Source organism: Nuphar pumila, chromosome 7 (genome assembly GCF_984573655.1).
Source record: "Nuphar pumila chromosome 7, dmNupPumi1.hap1.1, whole genome shotgun sequence".
In the NCBI taxonomy this organism is placed as follows: domain Eukaryota; kingdom Viridiplantae; phylum Streptophyta; class Magnoliopsida; order Nymphaeales; family Nymphaeaceae; genus Nuphar; species Nuphar pumila.
In genome coordinates, this window is record NC_143255.1 from 36,160,217 (window position 1) to 36,186,305 (window position 26,089).

Genomic DNA, 26,089 nt, shown 5'->3' on the forward strand with positions numbered 1-26,089 from the left:
CCTCGAAGAAGAAAATGGTTTTTCGCATCAACCAAATGAAAATATTGACTATTCTTTTTTATTTGACTTGTTACCTCAAGAAAACATCATAGATGATCATGTTGATCTTAATGAACCTCTTAATGAAGATCTTGTTGAACATCCAAATAATGATCAAAACTTAGAAGAAAATGCTTCAAGACAAATACAAGTTTACTCTAGAAGGAATGAAAGAAATCCTCCATGTGCCCTTGAAAGATTTTCTCAAAATGAGTCGATAGAAGAAACCTCTCAAAGAAGATCAAATCGCATTCCTAAGATTCCAAATAGATTTGTCTCTTTTGACTCCTTTTCCCTTAATTATCGAGCATGTCTTCTTGCTATTCACTCCTTTCATGAACCATCTCTTTACAATGATGCTAAACAATATGATCATTGGAATGAAGCTATGGAACTTGAACTTAATGCCCTTAAAAAGGCACAAACTTGGGAAAATATTGATCCTCCAAATGGCAAGAAACCCATTGGATGTAGATGGGTGTTTAAAGTAAAAACTAAGAGTGATGGTTCATTAGAAAGATATAAGGCTAGGTTGGTAGCCAAAGGTTATGCCCAAGAGTATGGGGTAGACTATGATGAAACTTTTGCCCCAGTTGCTCGAATGACTAGTGTTCGAGCCCTTATTGCTATAGCTTCTGTTAAAAAATGGCCCATCTTTCAACTTGATGTTAAAAATGCCTTTTTGAATGGTAATTTAAATGAAGAAGTTTATATGGAACCACCTCCAGGTATGAATTTAAATGGAAAAGTTTTAAAATTAAAAAAGGCTTTATATGGTCTTAAGCAAGCTCCTAAAGCTTGGTATGACAGGTTTAGTAATGTATTAATCAATTTAGGTTTTTCTTCTTGCTATACTGACACTGCTCTTTTTGTTAAAAGGACAGGTGACTCCATTATCATGCTTTTGCTGTATGTTGATGATATGATCATCACTGGGAATGACAAAAATGGAGTAAATGATGTTAAGTCTATGTTAAAAGATACCTTTGATATGTCTGACCTTGGTTATTTGCGATATTTTTTAAGAATTGAAGTGGCTTATTCCGAACGTGGATACATCTTATCTCAAATGAAGCTAGCTGCTGAAATTTGTACCAAATCAGGAATATCTGATGAAAAGAAAGTTGAGACTCCCGAAGTTATCAATGCGAAACTAAGACTTGAAGATGGTGTTCTTCTTGAAGATCCAACTCCCTACCGTCAATTAATTGGATCCCTCACCCGTCCTGACATAGCTCATGCGGTTCATGTAGTGAGCCAGTTTCAGCACGCACCTACCACGGTTCATATGGCGGCCGTAATGAGAATTGTGCGATATATCAAAAATACCATCTCCAAGGGACTCTTCTTATCCTCTTCCTCATCTCTTGAATTGACTGCTTTTGCTGATGCTGACTGGGGAGGAAATCCCAATGATCGTATCTCAATTACGGGTCTTTGTATTTTTTTAGGTGAATCTCTCATCTCGTGGAGATGCAAGAAGCAGCAGAAGGTCTCCTTATCATCTACTGAAGCTGATTATCGAGCTATGGCGATGACAACTATGGAAATCGTATGGCTCAGAAGTCTCCTTGCTGACATGGGCGTCCTCATTTCCACTCCTACCAAGCTCTGCTGTGATAACAAAAGTGCGATATACATTGCCAGCAATCACACCTTTCATGAGCGGACAAAGCATATTGAGATGGATTGCCATTACGTTCGAGACGAATATCTCAGAGGGACTATCTCATTGCCATATGTTACTTCAGAATATCAGCTAGCTGACTTCTTCACCAAAGCACTTTCAACTCCACGATTTATGTTCCTCCTTAGCAAACTTTCGGTCTTCTCCCCGTAAAGTTTGAGGGGGCGTGTTAAAATATATATATATATATATATATACTTATATATATACATTTGTATATATATATAAGTATATATATACATATATGTATATATATATATATACATATTGCTTTTTTGTAAAATACCCGATAGGGGTATTATTGTAAAACTACAAATGTACCTTGTTTATTTTTGCTTTTTTTTTTCTTTTTCCTTTTTCCTTTTTTTTCTTTTTCTTTTTTTTTGCTTTTTGTTGGAACCACAAGGGGCCCCACTCTTGTAGTCGTTGGGGCCCCAACGGTAAGATTTCTGACCGTTGGGGGCTCCCAACGACTACAAGGGAGCCCCCTTGTGGTCTCTTCTTGTGCTCTCCTCCTCTATAAATAGAGGAGGTGTTCCTCTCTTAAATGTATGGGTTTTATACCCCTCTCTTCTCTTCTTCAATAATATCCAACTTATGACTTTAAGTCATTTCCATATTTGAGAGTTTTTTATGTGTGCACATTTGTTGTTTGTGTTCTTGGCTCTAGTGATCACTCTTAAAGAGTGACACTTGCTCTATTGGTGCTTCCGCCTCTTTTCATTACAGTTTGGAGTGGGAAGCAGATCACGCCCTCCGTATCCACTTCACCCTTGTCCTCCTCGTCCCCGTCCTTTACCGTAAATCACGCCTGTGGCAAAAACTTCTTGAGAATTTGGGTGAATGTGTGTTTCTTCAGAGAATCCCTTCAGAGTTATTTCATACTGGATCAATTTGGCTCGTAGCTCGTCAAAGTTAAGAAGAACAGGAAGGCACAATAGTGAAGTGACTATCATATTGTAGTCAGATCCCAATCCACTCTGAGTTTGTTGCACCATGTCATTGTCACTTACAACACATCCTATAACTGCAAGCTGATCTGTAATGATCTTTATCTTGTTCAAATATTCCATGATGGCCATGAAGTCTTTTCTTAATAACTGAAATTCTCTTTTCAGAAAAACCATCCTTGCTTGAGAAACCTGTGAATACGTTTGAACCAGTCGTTCCCAGAGTTGTAGTGTTGTACAATTGTCGGGAATGGCAACAAGGACCTCTTGAGACAGGGTTGAGGTGATGTATGCAACCTTTTCCCAATTGAGAAATTCTATACTTTTGACATACACGATCGAACTCTCCCCTTGATCATCTTTCTCTTTTCTTGGAGCAAATTCTGGTGGGACTGTGGTGGTTCCATCCAGGTGACCTAAGAGTCCTTGGCTTCTTATAAAAGGAATGATTTGCCTATTCCAAATCAAGAAGTTTGAGGTATTCAACTTTTCAGAAACGAGTTGATTGAGAAAACTTGAAGAAATATGTGATTGGGAGGAATAAGGATCCATAGAGAATGAAATTCAACAAGAGTGCTCACGAAATGCTCCACCCTTTTTTTTTTACGACTGTCAGATTCAGAGAATAGAGGGGCTGTTAGATTCAGAGAATAGAGAGACTGAACCCCTTTGTTTGCACTCGAGAAAATTGATATTGAAACTTTCCCACGTTAAATATATTTTCAAACAAGTAGCAAAAGAGAAACACGAAAGGGAACTTCACAACAAATATATTTGAATATGTAGAAATATATGCGTGGAGGGGATTGGACCAACGATAACAATAAAAGGAGTCACGCAGGCAATATCCAACAAAAAAAATGAAATGGGGCACTCGATAGGTCTGGGTTTCAGCCACTCATTTTTGTTTGTTTTTTTTTTTACGATCTGGGTTCACGTGAACATGATTCACGTGAATCTCAGATCCAAGAGAGAAGCAAGCCCACGTGCGATGTGGGTACACAAAAAAATCAGAAAAGGGAAAAGAACGAGAGAAGAAGGAAATTAAGAAGAGTAGAAAAAGGAAAAAAACTGAAACTGAATCTCAGATCCAAGAGAGAAGCAAGCCCACGTGCGATGTGGGTACACAAAAAAAATTCAGAAAAGGGAAAAGAACGAGGAGGAAAGAACGAGAGAAGAAGGAAACAAAGAAGAGTAGAAAAAGGGGGAAAAACCTCAAAACTCTGATGGTCGCACCTGCGGGAAACCTCCTTCCCTTTTTTTTTGCCCTTAGACAGATCTTCGCTCTGATACCATGTTAGAAATCCACCCATACCTGCGTTGAGAAAGAGAGAGAGAGAGAAACAAAGAGATGAAAGCAAGAGGTGAGTCGCTGCTACGATTTCAATGTGAAATCGTGACCTAAACTATTCATTTATAACTTAATTTTTACAGAGGTTTGGATCCGGGTCTGGTGTATCCAGACCCAATTAAAATATAACGTATATTGTACACATTTATTTTTACATGGATCGGGTCGGATTCCGGGTTGGATCCTTTTGCACCTTTTTTAGTCCACAACATAAGTTTGAGTATAGCCTTTCGCAACCAGACGAGTTTTAAACCATCAATCGATCCATTTGAGTTATACTTAATAGTATAGACCCGTTTACAACCAATAATATCAGCCTCAGGTGGAGGTTCAACTAAGTCCCATGTTCTGCAAGAAAGCAGTGCATCCATTTCATCTTGCATGGCATTCACCCATTAGGGGTCCATAAGAGCTTGATGATGATTGACAGAAACTGATGCAACAGATAATGCTAATACAAAATTCTTCATATTGTCACCAAGTCTTGCCTCATAAACAAACTGAGAAATATGATGAAGTGTACATTGCCTTTTTTTCCATTCGAAGAGCAATAGGTAAATCACCATAAAAAAAATGATCGTCAATAGGGTCAGGAACACTCACCTTTGGAGAAGCGAAGGGCACAGGCATAGAGTTGGGGGAGCTCGATGTGTGTACACTATAGGAGGATTTTTGTAACGAGACAGAGTCGGATTTGGAACAAGAGGCTCAAGACTGACATACTCTAATGGAGAAGGAGGAACAGGAAGAGGAAAGGAATCACCTTGAATAGCATGTATTCTGGGAGAAGTACTAGAAAAATATGGGATAGACTAAAAAAAGGAAACATCCGCACTGGCATACTCTCTCTAGGATATGGGATCATAACACCGATATCCTTTTTGGTGCTTGAGATACCCAATAAAAACACATTTTATAGATTGAGATGACAATTTATCTCGATTGGGACCAAGTTTATGAACAAAGCACACACAACCAAACACCTTTGGAGAGATATGAAAAAGAGGAGCTTCAAGTCTGAGAATTTGAATGGGAATACGATCCCCCACAGAGGATGAGGGCATACAGTTTATTAGGTATCCCGCAGTTAAAACCGCATCTCCCCAGTAAGACGCAGACATATTAGACTTGATCATAAGGCAATGAGCAACATTTAGAATGTGTCTATGCCTGCGCTCCGTTACTTCATTCTGTTGCGAGGTATGAGGACAAGAAGTCTAAGGTTGGATCCCAAGTTTTTTGTAAAATTGTAATAATTCAGAGGATTTGAATTCAAGAGCATTGTCGGTGCAAACCACTTTGATGCAAGAATTAAATTGAGTTTTTATTTCAATAATCAAGGATTTGAGAATAATGGGGGCTTCAACCCTATATTTTAACAGGAATACCCAAGATAATCTGGAAAAATCATCTACAATGACTAAATAATGACACTTAAAACAACTATGAATTTTACTTGGACCCCAAACATCAACATGAAGAAGATCAAACAAATATTTACTTGAAGGACTCTGACTAGACGGAAATGAACTTCTATGATGCTTCCCAAGCTGACATGCTTCACACAACAGAATAGTGGACGGCGAGATATGAGGAATAACTCTACGCAATTTAAGCAACGGAAGATGACCAAGACGATGATGCCAAAACAACAGACTAGAAGAGGACTCACTTGTCGAGTGTGAAAAGAAGTGTTTTCTCTGGTTACGGGTCATGGATCTGAGGATCCATGACCCGTGACACCCACTTCTTCATTAATGGCATTATGTAATATTGATTATTGTAAAAAGGGTATTCTAGTACCCTAATTTTGTTTGTAATCTCATGTTAACATAAAGTAATACACAGCAGCCGACCCATGTACAACAGGGTATCGGTTTTCCCAAACCTCTCTCTCCCTTTCTCTACCTCTCTCTGTTTTGCAGCTCTCCAACGTGGAACAAACTGCAGGTTGCAAAACTAACATGGTATCAGAGCCACGCTTCAGCTGAAACTGGGATCGATTCAAAAGACACGTCTGAAGATCCTTTTCTCCTCTATTTCCTCTTCCAAAGTCTGAAAATCAATCAAAAAAAAAAAGGTACGGCTGTTCTTGTTTTCTTTTCTTTTTGGATTCACGACTGACCTAGTTAGTTTCATTCCAAAGTCTGAAGATCCTACACCTGTTTCCTATTTCTTTCTGGAATCACGACTGACCCAATCAGTCTCAGCAGATCCTACACCTGTTTCCTATTTCTTTCTGGAATCACGACTGACCCAGTCAGTCTCAGCCTGTTTCTCGCCTCTTTCTGGGTTCACGACTGACCCAGACAACTCAGATTTTTTCTGGTTTCTGGGACTCACGACTGACCCAACTAATTCTGTTCTCTTTGGATTCACGTCTTATTCATCCTCTTCTTTTCTCAATTTATCTTCCAACAGTTTCCTTTTCTCCTACTTTGGTGGTGGCCGAACCTTGGTTTCGCCACTGTTTATTTTTATCTCTTGAGTGCTTCAGCCCAGATTCCCTCATTCAGCCATTAACAAGCCGATACATTAGGAATCTTCCAATTTTTTTTGGATTTTCATATCCGATATTCCATTTCATATACAAATCAGAAATCTGATTGTCATTAAATTTCTGTTTCATATCAGCAATCTGAATTAGTTCCTGCAAAAAAAAAAAAAAAATTTACAGACCTGCAGGTGTAAAAGTAGATTGTGCTGAATACATTCTTCATTCTGTGAAACATGAATTCTCTTCCTAACCAGTCAGTTCTTTCTTCATGTTTCCTCAGCCAACTTGTGTCTGAAAAATTAAATAATGGTAATTTCTTGACTTGGAAGAGGCAAATCATACATTTCATTAGGAGTCAGGATCTTTCTGGACATCTGGATGGATCCATTCCAGTTCCTCCTGAGTTCATATCACAAGAAGAAAGGGACAGCAAAGGGGAATCCGTATATGTTAGAAATCCTGAATTTGTGGCTTGGATGAAAAGAGACCAAGCGCTTGTTGCTTATATTACATCAACACTCTCACAAGAGGTTCTTGTAGCCATTCCAGATGACTGCACTGCCATGCAACTTTGGAACAGACTTGTTCAGACATACTCACAGGTTTCTCAGGCCAGGATTATGTTTCTTAAAATAGAATTTCAAATGTTAAGAAAGGAGTCCATGACCATCATGGAATATTTGAACAAAATGAAGGTCATCACAGATCAGTTAGCAGTTGTTGGAAGTACAGTTTCTGATAAAGATTTGGTATAGCAAACCCTCAGTGGATTGGGACACGACTATCATATGATTGTCACTTCTCTGTTATGTTTACCTGAGCTGCCCAATTTTGAAGATCTGCGTGCAAAATTGTTACAATATGAGATGAATCTAAAGGGATTTTTTGAAGAATCATCTATGCATACTAGGGCACAAGAAGTTCTTGCTACAGGGGTTACTTATGCACGAGGACGAGGAAACTATGATATCAAGGGAAAAGGAGCACAAGGTAGAAGTGGTCATGGAGGTCGTGGATTATTGCCTACCCCCAACTCATATACCAACCCACAAAGACAGAGGCCAATTCCTACTTGCTTTCTGTGTAATAAAAGGGGGCATATCAAAGCTAACTGCTGGTTCAATCCCCTAAATAAAGGAAAATCAACACAAATTGAAGCAAAAAGAGGCACAGACAATACAAGGACCAGCGGAGAAGTAAAAGAGTTGTTATTGTCAGCCTTAGCAGAATTGAATCTGAAACAGAATGAACAAGGCACTTGGTACGTGGATTCTGGCGCAGCGACTCATGTTACTGGTGATGCAGGTAAGCTCCTAAAACTTGTTCCTTACATTGGTAGAAGTAGTATAGTTACTGGAGATGGATCACACCACTCTGTTTCGCATATTGGAAACTCCATCATACCCTTACCTGAATCTTCCATCAATCTTTCAAATGTTCTTTATGCCCCTAATATCAAGAAAAACATTGTTTCAGTTTCTAAACTTGTTGATGATATCAAAGCCTCAGTTGAATTTACTCCCTCTTCTGTTCTTGTTAAGGATCTCTGCACGAAAGAGACGTTCGCTAGAGGGAAACGGCAAGGCAATATGTATGTTTTTCAAGAAGATCCTTCAGCACATATTCGCTCTGCAGACCCAAACTTGAAGCTCTAATCACCATTGTCTTCTGAAAATCCTACCTGCGTTTTTAGTGTCTCTGAAATCAATAAGCCAAATCTTTGGCATGGTCGTCTAGGTCACTGCAGCAATAATTTCATTGAGAAGCTTGTTTCAAGTAACCTCATTCCCAAGTCAAGTTTAGGAATAAATGTAAATGACAACAAATGTTCTAGTTGTCTCTTATGTAAGAGTCATGTTTTACCATTTCATTCTATCAATAAAAGAGCTTCAAGACCTTTTGAGTCTATTTGTTCTGATGTTTGGGGGCCTGCTCCAGTTGCTTCTATGTCTGGAACTAGATACTATCTTTTATTTGTTGACAGTTATTCTCGCTATTCCTGGATATTTTTCATGAAACATAAATCTGAGACTTTCAAGTTGTTCCGTAACTTCCATTCCTTTGTCAGAAACCAATTTTCTGAAAACATCCTAAGTTTCCAATGTGACGGAGGAGGTGAATTCTCTTCCATTGACTTTACTAACTTTCTTCAAAGTAATGGGATAAGGAAAAAGGTGTCTTGCCCGCACACACCTCAGCAGAATGGAATTGCTGAAAGAAAGCATCGCCATATTGTTGAGAGTGCGATGAGCATGATGCATGATAGTAAGCTTCCGATCACTTTATGGACAGAGGCTTTTTCATTCTGCAGTTCATGTGATAAATCGATTGCCCATGACTATTTTGGAAAACAAGTCTCCTTACTTGTCTCTTTTTGGTATTCACCCCAACTACTATGATTTGCATGTGTTTGGCTGTTTATGCTATGTTCATGTTGACAGTTCAAAGAGACATAAGTTTCAGGACAAGGCTTTGAAGTGCAGGTTTGTGGGTTATGCCGATGACTATAAAGGGTACAGATGCTATGATCCGGTGAGCAAGCGCATCAAAATATCAAGAAATGTCATCTTTGATGAATTGAATTTTGATTGTCAATGTAATAGTTCTTCAGAATCAAAACATGAAGTTCAGGCTTACTATCCTTGGTTGAACTATAAACTTCTCACAGGAGCTAGTGATGCTTGCTCAAATTGCACTCAAAAGGATAAGATACCTGTGTCTACTGATGGGATGATTGATCATGAAAATACAGACTCAACTTTGAATCCAGGAAGATATAGAGGCTTTGTCTATACTCGACGAGAAAGAGAGTCACCCACTATAGTTGATTCAGACATGGACACATCCTCAACATCCAACATTGTTGATACTAGAAGATCCACACGTCCTCGTCATCCAATTGAAAGGTGGGTCAGTTATGAAAATTTCTCATTAGATTTTCAACTCTTTCTAACAGCCTTGAATAAAGAAGATGAACCCACAACGTTCTCTCAAGCATCAAATTCCAGAAGATGGATTGAAGCTATGAATGAGGAGATGGAAGCTCTACATGAATGTGGTACGTGGGATGTCGTATCAAGACCACCTGACAAAAATGTTGTTGGTTCGAAATGGGTGTACAAAATAAAGTATAAACCAGATGGGACTATAGAGCGATACAAGGCGAGACTTGTAGCCAAAGGTTTTACATAGGAGCAAGGACAGGACTATGATGAAACCTTTAGTCCAGTGGTGAGGATGGGGACAATCCGAGTCATACTTTCTTTAGCTATTGAACACCAATGGACCATTAGCCAACTTGATGTGAAGAATGCCTTTCTTCATGGAGATTTGAGAGAAGAAGTTTACATGGAACAACCCACTGGTTACGCAGAAGGTAATCCTACAAAATATGTCTGTAGACTTAAAAGGGCGATATATGGATTGAAGCAGGCATCTCGATCTTGGTTTGACAGCTTTTCTCTTGAAATACAAAAATATGGTTTTAAGAAATCTCTTCTTGACCACTCCTTATTTATATTTAAGGACCAAGACACAATTACTCTGTTGTTGATATATGTGGATGATATCATCATTACTGGCAGTTCCAATGACCACATTGAAGAAGTCAAACATCTCTTGAATCAGAGGTTCAAAATGAAGGACCTTGGCAAACTACGGTACTTTCTTGGAGTTGAAGTTGACAGTTCCTCTGAAGAAATGACTCTCACTCAACATAAGTATACTATTGATGTTCTTAATAAAGCGGGTATGAAAGACTGCAAGCCCTTAAGCACTCCTAGCGTTCTTCATCAAAGGCTTAGCTCTCAAGATGGAGATCCATTTGATAATCCCACACAGTACCGTAGCATAGTGGGTATGTTACAATACCTCACTTTTACTCGCCCTGATATAGTATACTCGGTGAATCAAGTTTCTCAGTTTATGCATGCCCCATGTGAAGGGCATATGGAAGCAGTTAAACGGATACTACGATATCTGAAGGGAACGGTTGGGGATGGTCTCATATATAAACGAAAGACAAATGGGCAAAGTGCACATGAGATCACTATTTATTCTGATGCGGACTGGGCGGGAGATCCAGATGAACGCAGATCAGTATCCGGCTATTGTGTATTTATTAGGATGAATTTGGTTTCTTGGAGTAGTAAGAAACAAAAGGCTGTTGCCATATCCAGTACAGAGGCTGAATACAGGTCAATGGCAGCCGCCACTGCTGAGGCTACTTGGGTTAGACATCTATTGACAGAAGTAGGAGAATCGATATCTCGTTCACTTCTTTTGTGTGACAACCAGAGTGCCATTAGTATGTCTTTTAATCCAATTCATCACAGTCGTGCCAAGCATATTGAAATAGACCAGCATTTTGTGAGACAAAAGGTAGAAGAGAAAGAGATTGAGCCTGAATTTGTTCGAACTACAGATCAAGTGGCGGATATATTTACAAAAGGATTGACTAAAGACAGATTTTGGACGTTAAAAGGCAAGTTGTTCATGATTCAAGATCATGCACAACTTGAGGGAGGGTGAAAATAAGTGTTTTCTCTGGTTACGGGTCATGGATCTGAAGATCCATGACCCTTGACACCCACTTCTTCATTAATGGCATTTTGTAATATTGATTATTGTAAAAAGGGTATTCTAGTACCCTAATTTTGTTTGTAATCTCATGTTAACATAAAGTAATACACAGCAGCCGACCCATGCACAGCAGGGTATCGGTTTTCCCAAACCTCTCTCTCCCTTTCTCTACCTCTCTCTGTTTTGCAGCTCTCCATCGTGGAACGGACTGCAAGTTGCAAAACTAACAGAGTGAACATAGCCAACTAGTTGGTGTAGATAATAGACTCCACCTTCCTCATAGCCTCCACCAATCGTCTTCCCCGTCAGCAAGTCCTGAAAAGTGCAACAGGCAGGATCAAATATTACTCGACACTTCAATTCCTTTGCAACACGACTAACAGATAACAAATTTTGAGGGAATGAATTGGCGTGGAGAACATTTTATAACTGAAGAGTAGGGGAGATGGAGATATTTCCCTGGCCAACAATGGGAGAAGAACTCCCATCGGCAAGAACAACCTTTTTAAGATTAGCAACACTATTCAAATTTGAAAAATCACATTTATTTCCACACAAATGGTTAGATGCCCCTAATCAATAATCCACCACCTACATTGGCAAGATAATTCATCACTTGTAGAGCATGCAATATCAGCCACAGGGGAACTAGATGGAAGATGTGCCAACAGATCATCATACTCAACACGAGTGAGTGTAACCGAATCACTAGGAGGAAGAGTGGGGGACTCGGGTTTGGCCAGTTGTGCTGTAGGAACAACTTTAGCTGAAGATGCGGGAGGTCATCCATTCTTGTCAAAACATCTATCTTCTAAATGCCCAAATCTCTCGCAGTAGGTACACTAGAGCTTGCCTCGTCCTCCCGTGCCTCGACCACGTCCACGACCTCGAGAATTATGAAGAAAACCTCGGCCTCGGCCATAGGAGATAGACAGATCAAAGATTTGTGATTCCGATTGAGATGAAGGAAGGGACATGACAAGCCTGCTCAGTCGATTATATGCCTCAGCAAGAGTGGGAACATCTGAGCCTGTCAACATCTGAACTTTGGCAACTGAGAATTCAGCTGACAAGCCAGTCAAGAACCGTGCGACCATGGTATGCTCCTGGTGTAGTTTTTGTTTGTCACAACATAATAGTCTATGAGCATTTAGTCTCTCAAAAGCTACCTTCACAATAGCATAATACTGGGCTAGAGTTTGGTTTCCTTGTTACAATTTATAGATCTCCTCTTCTACTTGAAGAATACGACTAACATTAGTTTCTTGAGAATAAGTGTCTTGCAAATTATCCCACATTTGTTTTGCAGAGGTGTAATAAATGAGCCCGTCGTCTATGTGAGGTTGCACACTATTCATAATCCAAGACATGACAATATCATTGTCCTCTTCTCATGTAGCATACTTTCCAGTTTTGTCCTTGGGCTCATTTTCCAACAAAATATGTTTTCTACGATGCCCTAAAACAGATATCATGAACGTACCATCTAGCATAGTTAGTCATCCAACTTTACAGATGATCCATATGAAAATGGGTTTGCAAAGCCTTTATAATCAGACACAATTTCAGTCTTCATGTCTCTTCATGTCTGACTTCTGTATTTCAGCCATGGAAGTACAACCACACACAACTGCCAACTGCCGAAAACTTGGATTTGAGGTGCACACCAACTATCAACTGAGAAGCCGACTCTACCAGATTTTAATCATACTGATAAAATCTGATATGAAAAAAACTGTAATACGTAGTTTAGATTCAAAACTAACGTGCGCACCAACTACCAACTGGTAAGCCGACTCTACCAGATTTTAATCACCCTGATAAAATCTGAACTATTCACCTTAAAAAAAACTGCGACAAGATGCATACCACGACCACAAAAAAAAATTCTGACAACCTGCATACCACAACTACATCATGATGGAGACTGTAGACCTTTTCAACATCCACTAAACTATCATCAACCACCATCGACATGGTCGGGGTGTCCCTGCTGCTACGCGCACATACCTGCTCCTACATGCACAACATACGGTCGGGGGTCTCCCTGCTACTACACACACGCTTCATATCACTGTTCACGCTGACACACAACGCCACCCGATCATGTTCCTGCTGGCTGGAGAGGTTCCAGATCTCTGTACACTCTGTACACAACGATCGCTGTAGTCACTGCACACAACGCCACCCGATCTGTGTTCCTAGTGGAGAGGCTTCAGATCGCTCTTCACGATGTACACAACACCACCAGATCAGCGTGTGGGTCGATCAAGTCAGACGCCTAGAGCTACGCCTGCTCTGATACCATGTTGCAGTCGTCTAGGGTTTCTAGCAAAAAACACAGAGAGAGAGAGAGAGAGAGAGAGAGAGAGAGAGAGAGAGAGAGAGAGAGAGAGAGAGAGAGAGAAATCATATTTGTTCATTAGGTCTAATCTCACTTAAATAGAGAGATTAGACTGAAAAACCTTATTTACAATAATGCCCTTGACCTCTTGAGTAGTTACCAAACTACCCATATGCATACACATATGTACGACGACTGCTTCTCAACATCCTTAAAAGGAACAAAAAAGGACAAATCTGACTCATCTCGACTTTTCTCCACTCTAGCTGAAGTATAGCATATCTTCATGAAAGATGACATATCGGGATACCCACACCCTCTTTCGAACAAGATCATAGCATTTGTATCCCTTTTGACCATTATCCAAACCAAGAAAGCAACACTTAACTGTTTGGTGAGATAATTTATCTCTATATCTATCAGGTAGAAGAACAAAACATATATATCCAAATACTCTCATCATATCATAATTTGGAGTTTTTTCGTACAATTTTTAAAATGGAGATATACCTTAAAGCATAGTTAATGACATAATTTATTTGATAGATACTCAACTGAACTCTGCCCAAAATGCTTTGGGCACTTTACTTTTAAATAGAAGAACTCTTGTTGTCTTCAAGATATATCTATTCTTTCTTTCATACACTCCATTTTGCTCAGGAGTGTAGGGACAAGATTTTTTATGGTCTATACCTCTCATGCTTAAACTTTTCACACACGCAATTGACATATTCACCACCAGAGTCAGTTCAAAGTATCTTAATCTTAGTTACAAATTGATTCTCAATCATAACTCAAAACTCTTAAAGATATCAAAAAGTTCACTTCTATTTTTCATAAAATATAACCAAATAAATCTTGTACAATCATTTATGAAAGTGACAAAATATGATGATCCTCCTTTTGACAAAATCGGCGAAAGACCCCACAATTCAAAATATACAAGAAGATCAAATGGACTTTCAGGCTCTTTATTACTAGACCCGAATGACAAAGCATGACCCTTTGCCAACCTACAACTTTCACAGTCTCTAACATGATTAGATACAACTAACTGAGGCCCACCGATGTTTCCTAAAGACACAAACTTTTGCAACCTAAAGCTGGAAATATGACCCAGTCTCTTGTGCCACAAAATAGACTCATCTATGACCGAAGCTCCCACCTAGACCTCTTTTGTGCGCTTGTATGAAGCTAGTTCAAGTAGTATAAGTCTCCTTTTCTATCGCCAATCTCAATTTTCTTCTCTAACAATTGATCTTTCATTACACAACTAAAAAGTGAAAATAACATTACAATTAAGCTTGATAATTTTATCAATTGAGATACGATTCATAGCAAGTGATGGAATATGATAAACTTGAGAAAAATTAATCTTACTACCAAGATAAGAGTCGAAAGTAACATAACTGACTTTCATAAAAGAACCATCTGCGAAAAGTGCTATTGTAGGGATGATAGTTGGTTAAAATAGACTCATTGGCTGTCATATAACAAGAAGTCCCTGAGTCTATTAACCAATCAGAGGAGCAACCTAAGATACCTGACCAGAAGAAAAATCAATAATATGAGAGGCTACTGATTGTGCAAGAAATTGCAATTGTTGCATTTTCTCCAATAACTAAAATTGACCACTACCTAATGATTTTGAGGCTCTCTCAACAGATAAACCAATCGACTGAACACCAATATAAGTGTGATCATACTTGGGCTTGGTGCCCTTACCATCAAAATATGCTACTTAAACTCCACTTTTTTTTTTCTGAGGGTTGGGCAAGAGTTTTTCATGTGGCCAAAATTTTTACAAGTGTCACTGAATAGAGCTCAAGTCACCTCTTCCTCATGCTCTTCCATTGCCTCTACCACCAAATCTGCCACCTAATTGCTTGGGGATTACCAATACACTATCATTGGATGAATAGGTTCCAAGAGACCTTATCTTGGTCTCTTCTGCAATCAATTCAGCTAAGACATCAATGACCAAGGGTAAGAGAGTACGATGCAGTATGACACACCTTACTCCATCAAACTTTGGTCGAAGTGCCATAAGAAACTCAATAACTCTAGTTGTCTCCTTATGCTGATCAAGAAGCCCCAGACATGTTTGACATGAAGTGCACCTCTCACACTTAGTACACTTTTCGCATCTTGTTCGATCCTCCATGAGTGCTAGAGCATCTCAAATTCTCTGCATATCAGAGTAAAATTTCTCAATCGACTTTCTTTCTTGACGCATACTTCTCAATTCTTGAGTGAGTTGATATTGCCTCGCCCCATTGTCTTGCTTGTAGACTTGTTTGAAGAAAGGTTCATAGCTATCCTTTGTTCTACTGAACCTAGTATCCAAGCCTTAACCCTTGTACTATGTCACAAGGACTCGGCCAACTGGGTGCCACACCCGCGTCGATGCGACGTGGGTGCGTGTGTAGGTGCGGCACCCGGTGCGGTCAATGGTGTGAGTTTTGGAAAATGATTTTTAAAACAATATTTTAATGAAAATCCAGTGAAAGCCAGACACAAAAAATATGAAAACCGGCTCGCACGAGTGGTGGAGTCCGGGTCGATCTCAGGGAACGGGATATACTCGTATTTAAACACACATCTTCTTAGACAACTTATTGAAAGATATAGAGAGAGGAACAAAGATTTGCATATGGTTTTTATTGATTTAGAGAAGGCATACGATAGAGTACCTAGGGACGTTCTCTGGTGGACAATGATGAAGAAAGGTGTTTCTCTCAAGTACATTAGTATAATTAAAGATATGTATGAAGGAGTAGTAACCAATGTCCGCACTTGTGGAGGGGTGACAACCAATTTTCCGATAACGGTTGGGTTACATCAAGGATCTGCTTTAAGCCCTTTCCTATTTGCGATAGTGATGGATGAGCTTACGAGATCAATTCAAGAAAATGTACCGTGGTGTATGTTGTTTGCTGATGATATTGTTTTGATTGATGAGTCTAGAGCTGGGGTTAATGCTAAGTTAGAATTATGGAGACAGACATTGGAAGCTAGAGGTTTTAAGTTGAGTAAGAGTAAGACTGAATATATGGAATGTCGGTTTAGTAAGCAACGAAGTAGTGATGGGAGTGTAGTGAAGCTTGGTGAGCAAGATATACCGGTGAATGATTATTTCAAATATTTGGGATCCATCATTCAAAAGTATGGAGAAATTGATGGAGATGTAAATCATAGGATAAAGGTTGGGTGGATGAAATGGAAAAGTGCTACTGGAGTGCTGTGCGATCGTAGAATGCCATTGCGGTTGAAGGGAAAGTTTTATAGGACGACTATTAGACCCGCTTTACTATATGGTACGGAATGTTGGGCTGCCAAGAGACATCATATTCAAAAAATGAGTGTAGCTGAGATGCGGATGCTTAGATGGATGTGTGGAAATACAATAAAAGATAAGATTCGGAACGAAGAGATACGTAAGAAGGTAGGTGTTGCACCCATTGAAAATAAGATGCGAGAGAATCGTTTACGGTGGTTTGGACATATTCGGCGAAGGCCTAATGATGCTCCAGTTAGAAGGTTGGAGAAATGGGAAAATATATTAGTTAAAAGAGGTCGGGGTAGGCCTAGGAAGACTTGGATGGAGATGATAGGAAAGGATATGAATGCTTTGAACCTCACCGAGGACATGGCGTTGGATAGAAATGATTGGAGGAAAAGGATTCATGTGGAAGACCCAAAATGAATTTCTTTTTTGGTTCATATCGCTGACCCCAATTGTTTTGGGATGAAGGCGTAGTTGTTGTTGTTGTTGAAAGAAAAATGAATTAATTGAATAAATAAATCACTAAAAAGTAATGCCCTATGCATAGGGCTTAACAAATAAAAGAATAGAAAGGCCTTATTACAACCCAATGAATTGAATAAATAAAATAAAATCCTAGTTTAAAAAGAAAAGAAAAGGCTTTAGTGCTTCAAGTCTTTTTGTCCCTTCTTGAGGTAATGCATGTTTTCTTGAACTTTTGCTTTTCTGAGGGTTCCTTGAGGGCACTTCTAAGAGTCCGAGGGGACCTTAGAGGGCACTTTGGGGGCACGAAAGGGCTCTATTGCACGTTCCAATGCTTTCTGCAAAAATAAAAAACACAAAACAACGCAATACGAAGGAAACTGACAAGATCTAAAAAAAATAATAAAACAAGATCTAACTAAAATGAATCACACATGAACTATATGTAACAACTAAACCACTAAATGACAAAATAGCAAAACTACTTAGACTAACTAAAACAACTTCAATTACCTCAAGTAATGAATCAAACTATGAAATAACCAACTAACTAAAGTTACATCTAATGAATTGCTTGAAATAATTAAAATAAACTAACTAAGATTGAAACTACCTAAACAATTACTAATGCTGAAGAACTCATGGCTAATGCAATAAATTACTAAAATAATTAGTAACTAATGACTCACGGCTATCTAAAGCTAACACTAAATACTTGATTAAATGATGAACAACCTATGTAAAGATCATTGCTACAAAAAGTAAGAAAAATATAACACCAAATGATCAATAGGCTGACCGACTGGTGCCCAACACAATAGGCTGAACCTAAATAACTAACAAAAAGAAGAAATATAAAAAAAACGTTGAACTAAAAATACGATGTTGAATCTAAGTAAAAAAAAAGGAAAGAAAAAAATGTATATACCGGACTAGGTATGCATTGGAAGTAAACTTAATGACCTAAGTGTGCAAGCAACGAGTTTAACCATGTCAGCTAAAGGAGGCTTCCAGCAATCGATCCAACAACACCAGTCATGCAGAACGCGTGATTGACGGCCTAGATCAATATGAAGTGGGGAATCAGTGCTTCCTGCGCAGAACCATGATGATCATTTGACCAGTATGATCAAATCCAAACCCTTTGTGATATGCAGGTCTGACCTGATCTGACTCAACAAAAGTAAGGAAACACAATATGATTCAGTGCTCGTGTTTTCTTGTTTGGCGTAGGAATTGCATCAAGGTCTTCCTCTCTAAAGACCCAGTCAGATTAAATAATAACTGACAGGCTAAGTCGTCATTGCTGCTCTAAAAAAAATTTGCTAACCCACCGATTACTGAACTAAAAGAAAATATATATGCAAACAACACTAAGTTACGCTATCTACTATTAATCTATTATGCCAAAATGATTAATATTAAGCACTAACTATTTTATCTATGATGAATGCAAAACAAATATGATGCACAAAAGAAAACGTGAATCTAACATGCTATATGCATTGAAGATGCTGAAATCGAGTATGAGCATACATTATTACTAAAACTATGGAGAAGGGAAGAAGAAGAAGCTCACCTCGCAGACCACTTCCAACGGACTGGTTGGGAAAATAGCGGCCTCTCCATGATCTATGCCCGCTGCACCCTTTGATGAAGGAAGATGGAACCGTCGACGAGAAGAAAGGGAAAAAGAGAAGTAGGAGAGAAAAGGAGAGGGAACCGGCTAGCTGGTAGAGAAAGAAGAGAGAGAGAGAGCCGTGAGCTTCAAAGTGGGAGGCCCCTTTTCCTTTCTCAAACTTTCCTTTTTATAATAATAATTAGGTTTTGGAAAAACTTTTTCAAAAAGAGTTTGTATACTTTTCAAATATTTCAAACAACTCCATTTTTTGAAAGTATTTTTCAAAAACTTAATTAATTACCCAAAAAGGCTCACAAAGGGCTCGAGTTGCTTAATTTAAAATTTGATAAAAATCTTTGAATACCTTTGCAAACACGCATTTTTAAGCAATTATTGCACATGATCATGCATGAAAAATATATTGAATTTATGTGTAGAATTATGCATGATCAGTCAACCTGACCCTGGGTGCGGTCAACACACCCAAGGTCATTTATGTCCAACTTTTAGACTATATATATATATATATATATATATATATATATATATATATATATATATATATATATATATATATATATATATATATATATATATATATATATATATATTGCCGCACCCCCACACCCAAGTTTTTTGAAAGTGTCACACCCCCGCACCCGCACCCATGTGACATAGCCCTTGCATTATTCACTACCCATTCTTCTATAATTTCATCAAAATTAGCATCAGTGGGCTTGGGTTTCACCTTTGAGCCATTTAAATACCCCCCAAGCCCTTTTCCAACTATTATGACATAAAATCAACATAATAATGATGGTTTGTCCCATCCAACTTTATTGTTACAATCCTAATTCCTTCTTTCTCCATACCTCACACAACCCCTAACTATAGTGCAAAAATGCTGGACAAACCAACAACTACAACAAATACAAGCTATAAAATGCTGCAGCCAAACCCAATAAACAATCCAAAATAGTAGGCCCTATAAGAAACAGTTCAAAATAGGAGACCACACCACATGCACAACCAGCAAATACCCAAAAGAAAACACAAAATTTCTCTCAAGAACTAAGATTCAGTCAATGTGATTGCAGCAAAGCTCAAAATACAGATAACTATAGCTGAATCAAACAATATACTGTCCAAACACAACATCATTAGAGTAGTCATGTAAGATAGAGCCCAAAAACAGATTACTGCCAAAGTGTACCATCTAAAAAACTGTAACAACCCCAAACTGACACTCGAAAAATGCGATTTGTTTTTTAATTTTTAACACAATTGCATAAAACCTCCCAAGGACTAAGGGCACATTACAGTTTAATGTTCCCATACCATCAACCATTTCAAACATAGAGTCAATTTAAAACTATGAATTGAACTTTATTTATTTAATCAAATAAGTTAGAGAGTTTAAGAATTGAAAATCAATTGTATTCCATCTCATGCACATCAAAACCCGAACCACCAAATCATAAACCTCGAGTCCTCCAGCCAGCCAATCCCTCTCATCACTGAGCTTTCGTGCTTGAAAAATATTTTTAGAAAATGAGTAAGAACCGAAGTTCTCGTACGTGATTCTCTAAAAAATTAACAATAAGAAAATAGCATAAATTAAATCATATACAAAATTTAAGAGGAAATCACAGGCAACAAATCATCAAAACTAACTTACCATCTAAGCAATTCAAACAAGCATTGAACACTTTCATGATAAATCAAACATATCCTATGTCACATGGGTGCGGGTGCGGGAGTGGGTGCGGGGATTCGGCACTTCCAAAAAACCCGGGTGCGGGGGTGCGGCAGGGGAAAAAATGTAAAAAAAAAATTATATATATATAAAATTTTGAAGTTTTAATAGTTTAACATTTAACAGTAAACATTGTCATAAACTCATAATATGATTCATCATGCATGCAGTATATCAACCTAAATATCAAATTATCAATCAAATAAGTAAAGCAATTACATAAATCGACCTAAATATCAATCAAATAAGTATTGTATAAAAGAACTAAATTACATACCAAAGTATATCCTGATGAAGATGAAGTAATGGATGTTAATAATTTTCTTCTTCATCATCAAATGCATCATTAGAAGGAATACTGGGCTCAACTAAATCCATGTTTGTTACGTTAAATTCATGTTCTCCCTCGAAGTCACACTCTTCTGGGTTTATATCCCAAAATTTGGATGTTCCTTGTCTGCATTATAAACCTAATTTGAAAATGATAAATACAATACAAGTATATTTAAATGAAAACTAAGAAATAATCAAATAACTAAGAGAGCAAATTAGTACATGTATTCATCATTGCTTCGCAAAAGTAATCAAAGATTTGAATGAACATATACTAAATCCTCTGCACGCTTGCTGGTGAGTTTATTTCTATTCATGTTGTGGATTTGGGAATATGTGCTCCAATTTCTTTTACAACAAGATAACTAGCATGCTGCGATAGCAATCTTAATGCAAGACGTTGCAGAAGAGGTGTTTCTGATCCAAATGTTGACCACCATGTGATAGGATATATATTATCTTCTTCTCTCGCGAATAATGCCGGTGCATATAATCTCGAAGATGAAAATTTTCCAAACTCTTGTGTGACTTGATGTAGAAGATATGCTTCTGGAAAAAGTCTTGTCATACACATATTTCTATGTCTTGATAGCTCTGGGTCTAAATTTGGAGGGACACGACCAATACCACCAGCCCGCCACTTATTTGCATAATATTTTAGATTAAGAGAATGTGCCATGCAATGCAAAGGAGTGTTGCTCTTATCTCATCTTCTGACTAAAATTGAATGAATATGATTAAAAAAATCTGAATCATCCAATGCAGGATTTTTTTTCTTCATGCATGAAAACTATAACTTGTATTTTTTCAATCATATTATCCCACATTTCATAAACTCTGTGAAGCATGGGCTCATCCTTATCAACTTCTCTTAACATTTCCCAAATAGGTTGCGTAAATTGAAGGAAGTATACCAATCTGTCCCAAAACTCATCATCAAGAATGAATTTCTTAATTTCTTGAGCCTTATATCATCATCAACACGATAGAATGTCCAATTTTCATCAGTCACCATGTTAATCAAAGCATTCTTCACTCTTTTAATCCTCTTCATCCTCACAACGATGGACGCAAAATGTGTTTCAGCGACCTTCAATAATTTCAAGTCAGAATGCCTATTAAATATAGCATTAGCACGATGGTGGTTAATAACAAAATTCCTAATGCTTTTGACATTTCTTTATAAATCTTCAATCCATGAACATAAAGCATATGCTTGTGAATTTTCTTCTTCTTTGGGGTTGCATATGCTCTTTAGGGCTAGATTTAAGCTGTGTGCTACACAGGGAGTCCAAAAAATATGAGGGTACTCACTCTCCAAACTCAACGCTGCACTTTTACAAACCGGAGTGTTGTCTGTAATGATTTGTACCACTTTCGGATCACCCACTTCTTTTATCACTTCTATAAACAATCCCTTCAAATACTCTACATTTTTATATTCCCCAGATGCATCAACTGCTTTCAAGAATATTGGGCCACTAAGCGAACAAAAAATGAAATTGATTAATGGACGCCTTTGAATATCTGTCCATCCATCAGACACAATGGAAACTCCATTTTGCTCCCATGAATATTTTTTAATTTCTAGCAACCTCTCCACGTTTGCCCTCTCTTCTGCAAGAAGTGTGGTTCATATTTTTTCTGAACTTGGAGGCACATAACCACTCAAATTACAATTTGCCAAGGATGTTACTAAATCCTTCCAATAAGGATTTCTAGCCGCATTAAATGAGAGTGAACCAGAATAAAAATACCTCCAAACTTTTCTATCCAATTCTTCTCTTCCATATGTATTGAATGTTGCTTGTATCGTTCCTCTACCTCCTAGATTGACTTTTCTTTTTTTTTCAGCATCTTCTTGGTGGCTTGCAAATGGCACACAAACTGCAGAAGAATCGGCCATTGCCTTTCTCTTCTCATATTCTTCTTGTATTTTCTTGTATTGTCTTCGCATTGCCTCATCAACTTTCCTGCAAGCTGAAATGCCATGTCCTGATATCTTCAACAAATGAGCCTTCACTCTTGTGTAAGACCCAACAAAATCTCTTTCGCAGAGCTTGCATCGAAATCTCTTGTTTCCACCACCTCCTTCTCCAGTTTTTGCAAGTTTATCTACATATACCCATAGTGGCCCCACATCATCAATCCCACTGCAACTATCAGCAGAACTCACATGTTGGGATGAGGATGACGCAAGTCCTTTCCCTTTATCCATCATTTTTATTCTGAAAACACAAAAAAAAAATACATTAAAATTTTCAAATCAATTTGAAAACACAGGGAGAAGGAGGGGCTCAGCCCCTCCCCTGCAAACCCAACAAGAGAGCGAGAGCGAGGGGGGCTCTGCCCCTCCCCTGTCGACCCCCAAAAAAAAAAGCAGATGGGGGAGGGGCCCCCTGTCGACCCAAAGAAAAAAAACAGATGGGGCTCGGCCCCTCCCTTGTCGACCCAAAAAAAAAAAACAGATGGGGGAGGTGCTCGGCCCCTCCCCTGTCGACCCAAAGAAAAAACAAACAGATGGGGGAGGGGCTCAGCCCCTCCTTTGTCGACCCAAAGAAAAAAACAGATGGGGGAGGTGCTCGGCCCCTCCCCTGTCGACCCAAAGAAAAAAACATATGGGGGAGGGGCTCGGCCCCTCCCCTGTCGACCCCAAAAAAAAAAAAACAGATGGGGGAGGGGCTCGGCCCCTCCCTTGTCGACCCAAAGAAAAAAAACAGATGGGGGAGGGGCTCGGCCCCTCCCCTGTCGACCCAAAAACGAAAAACATAAAGGGGAGGGGCTCGACCCCTCCTCTGTCGACCCAAAAAAGAAAAACATAAAGGGGAGGGGCTCGGCCCCTCCCCTGTCGACCCAGAAAAGTAAAACATAAAGGGGAGGGGCTCGGCCCCTCCTGTGCCGAAAAACGAGGGAGCAGGGGAGGCTCAGCCCCTCCCCTGCCGACCCAACAAGAGACCGAGAGAGGGGGGGGGGGGGGGGCTCGGCCCCTCCCCAGCTGACCCAAGAAGAGAGTGAGAGACATACCTGCGAAAGGAGAGGAGGAGCCTGGGAGGCGGAGCTGGGGGCGGCGGCGATGGGAGAGCTCGAGCTCAGGGGGAGAGAGAGGAGAGATTAGGGCAAAAAATTTTTTTTGCCCTAATCATCCTCCTTTTCATCGGGGGGAATTTTTTTTTTTCGCCCAAAATTGTGGACAAAAATGACCCTAGGTGTGTTGACCGCACCCAGGGTCGTGTTGACCGCACCCGGTGCCGCACCCGAACGCGATCCCGCGTTGCGTCGCGTCGACGCGGGTGCGGCATCTGTTTTGTCGAGTCCATTTGACATAGAACATATCAAAGATTTAGAAATGCATGAAACTAATGTATAAACTTTTAAGGATGCATGCACCAATGCAACATGAATAACTTTTTAAGTTCTTTATCAGAATTGTGTTTTATTCATGTCCTTATTTAATCCACACAAATTTAATTCACTTTCTTACTAACCCACGGATACTCAAAACGGGTAAAGTTTCCAAGGTTAAAAGTAGTTCTCAATCATAGCTTAACACATAATTTGTATTTTAGTTATTGAGTTATTAACTTGTTTCCTGACTAATATCAGGAATCAACACCATCAATCGGAACATTAGGCATTAACACCTAATGTCGGGACATCAACGAAATCTGCTTCCATTGATGTCACTTTCTTGTTATACCAATAACTACAGTTGAGTCAACAGTACCGCCCCTAGGCAAAGTAGCTGAAAGTTCCCTACAACTGTGGTCGGGAATACGAACCACACATCGGGTTCTTGAGGACAACAATTGCACACGGTATTTAGTATCCTCATGGTCCCCACGACTGCCATCCAAGATTTTCACCCTTTAAGAGGAACATCAAGAAAGAAAATTATTACACAGTTTGGTCTCTTTTACCATCTTAATCAATTAAGAGTTCTTTACACAAGAACAATTATTCAAATCATCATGCAATAACAAATTCGGGCCCTTGCTCCATCAAATTCAACAATTTCAATAGTGGTTCACATACAACCAATATTCAATTTAATAAATAATTCATGACATTTGAAAATTTTTAGCGATTACATAGATATACAAACTTATGTTCACAATGCACAACATCAATGTATATTCATGGCAAATGAATGAATGCAATCCTATCAGATTTATCACATTAGGCAAAACCCAAACCTTTAAAACTGACCAGTTTTAACATCTATTCATCTCAGATTTAAATAAATATCCAAAACCGATCAGATTTCACAATTTCAATAGAAATAAGATTTTCAAATTGATTTCCTGCAGGTATTGACTGTAACACCAATGCACATTCACAGCACATAGGCGAATGAGCATTAGACCAAGCACATATGTACATATATATCGGTACTGCAATCGAAAACTGGATTGCAGACCGCTATATATATATAGTGTGTGTGTGTGTGACAGCAATATTCATGCTATAACGATAGCAGTTTTATTCTTGCCTTATATAATTCAAGGATTTTTCTTATTTGTCTTTTAGCCATGGGAAGAACGAATGCAGAAAGCTCAAGAACAGGGAACACTTGTTTTGCTTGGTAACTTGGATCCATCTTACAATTCATCCGAAGTAGAGGTAGTTTATCTTTCACAATATCTTGAAATACCCCCATTTGCTGGCTGGATAAAATAATCCTTGATTTTGATTGATCAATGGATATCTTTTAACCCAGATGGATGGTTCTCTTGCTTCTTTTCTGTTATTGTTATAATTTGAATGCCCATAATACAGTAATCTTTTGAATTGTACAAAACAAATTTCTTGCTGCCCTTGTTTGATTTGTACCTTTAGTTTTGTGTAAAATATTCAATTAATCATTGCATTCTGGTTTGTTCTACTGTGTGTGTGCTTGTGTCTGCCCATATTTTATATATAAATATAACACACAGTATACATAGGTGTCAGATCCAGATCTGAGCTGACACCTGTAGTCCTATTTTTCTTGATATTAGCTAGGGTTAGGATTTTGTTTAGATTAGCGGGTAAGGTTTCTTTTTTTTCTTTTGGATTATTTGACATACTTCTTTTTGTTATTAATTTTAAATATATATAGCATTAGCATGTAAGTATGCATATGTATTTACCATACCTTCATACCTTACCTCTAGAAATAGCCATGTCATACTCTTCGTACCTG

General features: G+C 38.6%; 1 protein-coding gene across 4 annotated transcripts in view; it reads left to right on the forward strand.

The window, feature by feature from the left end:
- Nucleotides 1-26,089, forward strand: part of LOC149831912 (protein ANTI-SILENCING 1-like) — a 135,222-nt gene that overhangs the window by 51,735 nt on the left and 57,398 nt on the right. For all 4 annotated transcript variants that reach the window (XM_090014216.1, XM_090014217.1, XM_090014219.1 and 1 more), the window contains exon 6: nucleotides 25,435-25,527. In XM_090014216.1, the coding sequence (XP_089870342.1) occupies nucleotides 25,435-25,527 (93 nt within the window). The remainder of the gene's footprint in view (nucleotides 1-25,434; nucleotides 25,528-26,089) is intronic.